At 41.1% G+C, this 5,197-nt stretch overlaps 1 protein-coding gene across 1 annotated transcript in view; it reads right to left on the bottom strand.

Annotated features, from left to right (window-relative positions):
- EIF2AK3 (eukaryotic translation initiation factor 2-alpha kinase 3) overlaps window positions 1-987 on the bottom strand; it is a 39,091-nt gene extending 38,104 nt beyond the window's left edge. Inside the window, exon 1 of the mRNA XM_010580822.1 lies at window positions 978-987. Within this exon, the coding sequence (XP_010579124.1) occupies window positions 978-987 (10 nt within the window). The remainder of the gene's footprint in view (window positions 1-977) is intronic.
- Window positions 988-5,197: the final 4,210 nt, after the last annotated feature.

Below are 5,197 nucleotides of genomic sequence, written 5' to 3' on the forward strand. Positions count from 1 at the left end.
GGGGGGGTGCGTGGTGGGGGGGGGGGGGGGGGGTAGGGTGTGAAAGAGCGGTGGGGTGAGGTAGTGCACACACAGACATGTATATGAATCATTACTTTAAACAGTAAGGAACACTAGATTGTTGTGTAGTACTGAAGCCAAATATATTCACTTGTCCAAAGCCACCAGTGTAGTAAGCTGAAGTAGGGAGGAAATGATGGGGGCTATTGTTTTTCTTTGAGGAGGAAAAAAGTACAATCATGATAAAAACATGTTCAAGGATACTGGCTTATTACATCACCTATAACAAAGGTCACGTAAAACATTGCCGTTTTACACGTAAAAGTAACCCACACATTTTACAGGACCTTATACTGTATTACAGCACTACATCGTTAATGAGAAAATTAAATACACCTTTCACCTGTACCAAAAATAATATAGCAGCTCCTACTTCTGAAGGTGGCCAAGCACCAGATTCCTCCAAAAGCTTAGTTTAAGAAACTGTTAGAAAAATACCAATTGTGCAAATATTTGAACAGTAGGATACATGGGGTTTTATAAGCTGAGTACATACAATTATTCCAACTGTACAGAAACCAAGACCGGGTTAATAATAAACTGGATTGCAGGAGACTGTTCTCAAGCACCGTAAACAAGTGCTCACACACTAAAGTCCTTGGACACACATTTAGCAGAATCTATTTGCTTTATGGTAAAATAATTTATCTGAAGTCCTCTAGCACTGCATAAAAATATTATTCCAAGTGGGTCTATTTAAATTTTATGTTGATCCAGCTGACAACTAGGTTATAAAAAAAGGTAGAAATGTAGCTACAACAGAGGAAATTTTGGCAGTAACACTGTAGAGAAGAAAAATCCTAAAATCGTACTGTGAAATGTTTCTTTCCCATCTACCCCCATTGTTTTCCTTTATCTAATTCCTCCTGCTTGACTTCTCCCTCAAGTACCAGATGTTTTATGCCTTTGTATCTTACCTTTGCGCATCTTTCCCTGCAAGATGCAAACCTCAGCCTTCCCCAAGAGTGCTCATTATTAAAGGCTCACCACTGCCACCCAGACTGTAGTTTTGGAATCTGTACCTCCATCATGACCTGCGGTCACCCAAATCATGGTGTAACCACACTTATGTTTTAAGTTTAGCTGATTAGGGAAGGGGGGGGCGGCACGAAACATGCCTTCAAAGGGAACCTTTGTACCAATAGCACTGAGAAACTGGTTTAATCAACTGCTTCTCCATACCCTGAAAAGCCCAACTTTTCTTGGGTGCAATGGTACTCTTTATTAGTGCCCTTGGCCACCAGCTCTATAACAGACTTCGTTTCACAAACTCCACCTACTGAGCAAACACTTCGGTGAGACATAGGAACAGGACCAGCTTGGCTGTACCTAAATCTTGCATGTGGCTACCTTTAGAACTGGAACTAGGCGCAAGAAAAGCATACATTTCTCTCTGCTTTTTTAATGAATGACTGACTCATTCTGAGCTAAACAATCATGCTTCCGGTCCCATCTTCATGTTGCTCTTCAACAATAATCCTGCGTGTCAGAAAAAAACTTCTAAAAACCCTTATTCTTGTAATAAATTCCTTGTGTTACTTAACTCTATTTTTCTATAAATTAAAATCTTAATACCTGTTCTCCCCATCTCTGACTGACTCCAGTGAGTTAAAATCCTGTCACTTGAACTCTAATTGGTATAAGACCTGCAATTTGTCTACATGTGCCCTAGACCCGTGCTAGTGTTACACATTCTCACTATCAGATTTTCCTTTTTTCAAGCTTCCTCCCTTTCTCTGTGAGATTCCACTGCTTGCAGCTTTGCATACTGAGAGTATGAAGTAGTAACAAGAGATCTTCCCATCTTTCAGGTAGTCTAATCAAGCACTAGATTAACCCATTCTGACAAAAGCAATTTAGACAACTACTTCAAGAAACTATTTCAGAGCTTAAAAACAGGCAGGCAACTTGCTCTTTGTCACCCCACAGTGCTATCGTAAGTTTACTGTAGCACATTATGCCCAATTCTTACAGTGAATTCTTATAAACACCAGTAGAATATGGCCACGATTCAAGAATAAAGACCTGTCCTTTCAACCATCTCTTTGCAAGCCTTTGCTGTCTGAAGAGGTTAGAGGTACCTGCAACTTCATTACATTAAACTGAAATAGCGATATTCTGGGTGCATCTTTGGGATACCTAACTGACAAGTTGCAAGGAAAAGGAATTCCTGTGTTAGCTTCTATTTCGGTTAAACCTGATAAACTCTGTTATTCTCTGCAAAACGATACCTTATCACTGGCTTTATCAACACTACCTCCTGATTGGAGTAAAGCTTAAAGACTACCTTGACCAAAGAAGTCAGCTTCCAACAACATACAAGTTTTCCAAGAACACTCACTACCAAACTAGACCTCAATTCTCCATACCATCCCACACAAAACACAAAATATTACCCAACTTAAGGTCGAAGGTAAAAAGGTCAAAAGTCACAACTATAACGCCAAGGAAGCAAGGAGGATAGAGACAAACAGCATCCAGGCTGCAAATTCTTGAAACAGCAAGACATTTGTTGAAAGTAAATCACTGGCTATATACTAAGGAGTGAATCACATCCCACAGATATAGAGAAGGAAAAAACCCCACCAACGCAAAACCAGAACTGCAATAGTCTCTATAAGCCTGGACCAGAAGAAAAAAAGATACAGAAAGGAATCACTCCAAACTCAGCAATTACTTAAATCCCAGGATCCATCAACCAGGCACCTGAACAATGAACATCAGTAAAACGAAGACGACACTTATGCATTTCACCTTGCCTTTAGCTGCTGCTCCAGAACATATTATGAACCAAGTGATGGAGAAGAAAATCCCTTCTGGGCCCTTACAGATGGCCTGCAGAAGGACTAAAGCAAGGGGCCAGTACAACATAGCGCATACAAAGGTATCTGTAATCACAGCAGCTGGCAGAGGCTAAGCTAATACTATATAGCCACGATTTTATTTGCACTTTGTCAATATGAAAGAAAACACATCTGGACATACTTCCCCCACCCCGACCATGTACAAACAGCCTCTACAGTTAAATGAAAATGTTTTCTTACCATTTCCTATCCTCTTTCACTCACAGACACAAGCTTGTTATTGAAGTGCAGTTATAATGTTCCCCCTTGAAACTATGCAAAATACCTACTACAAACTTCCACATACATTGACAAAAGGCCAGTCCTGGGCCTTAAAACCATTGTTTATATCCCATCATGAACACAGCCCACTTTTTGAGATCAGGTGGTCTAAGCACAGCTCTGTTCTACTTTACAGAAGTGAAGGTATCGGATTTACCTACGAACAGAAGAAAAGGGCTAAGATTGCAAGGGAAGATGTAAACAGGATAGGGGATGAACACTTAATTTAGCTCATCTACACCCTTTCACTACAGAAAAGCTTTGTATTCAAATAAGTTGGTTTTGTTTGAAAAACAAAGCAGAACTTATCATCAACATTTACCCTTACTGCTGTTTCAATTAAAAAACCAAAACCCTAATAACCTCAACCCTCAAAAACCATTTGGGACATTGCAAATACAGTTGTTTGTCAAACTTCAACTCTAAACAGCTATTCCAATTTCAAAACCTGCATGTTTGTATGTAAAGAACACGGTAATTCACTAACCCTCACATTTTCTTCCAGGAAATTAAAAAAATCCTCAAAACCAAGATGATTACATTCATTTGCCTACAGCAAAAACATCTGAGGTTTGGGTTTTGTTGGGTTTTTTTCAGATTACACTGACCTGCTATATTATATGGATATTTTATTGCTGAAGAACAATTAGCTGAGGTGAATAGAGACCTCGCAAATACAGATGAAAAAAAAATAAAGAAATGCAAGCAAATACTATGGCCAGGCAGCCATTCTATTTTACTTGATGACAGCAAATCTATTCCTATGCACTAATCAATTAGAGAACAGCTACATTTAATCTCAGGCTTAAATTACTAAATTGAACATCTTTATTTTATTTAGTTCTAGTAGTCAAACAAAAAATTCATTTTTAAATATTTTCAGGGCTAAAAAAATGAAGGTCTTATTGAAAACTGAATACAGCAGAATTGTAATAAACTAGGTAGGATTCTGATGACCTGATACACAAAAGAACGATCCTGTTGCTAATACGTGAATAGATCTTCCTGAAAGAAAAGAGTGTGCCAAGTTATCAGCTGGTTTCTTGCTCTAAGTGAATGCTCAGGTAAACTAGCAAAAAGCTTTGGGCTTTTCATTTTTAGAATAGGTCCTCAAATATAGTAGGCACTTAGTCATGCGCTTCTTCCTTTAAACTCTGGCTGTGGCTTATCACCTCATCTTTCTCAGCCAATTCAGAGACGGGGAAACAGCTCAGTAACATTTCTGCACTTGAGTCATTCATTAAAATCTTCCTTTTGCCAGAGCTTCTTGCCACATGCGGTTATCCCCCCTCGTTATATTCTGAAACTTGTTCGGCAATTTGTCTTGCGTGTTTGGCTTCCCTGCAAGCCTACACCAGTGTCTGTGTTTAACAGACAATTAAGTAAACAGGAGAACTGCGTTTTCTTTAAAAGAAAGAGAAAAGATGACAAAGGGGTATGATGCTCTGAACAACTGTGAGTTGCAGGTGTTGGAAAGAGTTTAGAGTACAGATGCAGTGCTTTTGGGTCTCCTTCCTGCAGGCACAGCACCGGCACCCGGTAACAAGTCAAGGAAGGGATCGAGACTTGATATTACCAGGGTAAGCAGACCGGCCAGATGTCACATAGCATGACATCCGCCAGCTTATTTGTCTAAGAATTAAGACACCCTTTTTTCTTACCAACAGCCACAGAAAACCCCAGGTACCTTAGCGATGGCGAGGTCCTGTCATACCCTCTCCCTCGGCCCTCGGTCCAGCCCGTCCATCACTGCAGCGCTACGTCCACCCGCATCACGAGATTCATCTCTTCCCCCCCCTTCCCCTCTCCTCCCGCCCTCCGATACTTCCCTGCGTGTCCCTACACTCAGCCCCACGCACCACCTCCCAGCACCCTCACTTCTCCGTGCCCTCCCCAAACAACCCACAGCCCAACTCTCCCACCTCTCTCCCCACTCCAACCCTTCTGACCCGACCGACTGCTATTCCCCCCCCCCCCCCCGTGCAACCCTACTCCTGCACGACCCCCTTCCC

The sequence above is a fragment of the Haliaeetus leucocephalus genome, unplaced genomic scaffold (assembly GCF_000737465.1).
Source record: "Haliaeetus leucocephalus isolate CR32 unplaced genomic scaffold, Haliaeetus_leucocephalus-4.0 Scaffold741, whole genome shotgun sequence".
Classification (NCBI taxonomy): domain Eukaryota; kingdom Metazoa; phylum Chordata; class Aves; order Accipitriformes; family Accipitridae; genus Haliaeetus; species Haliaeetus leucocephalus.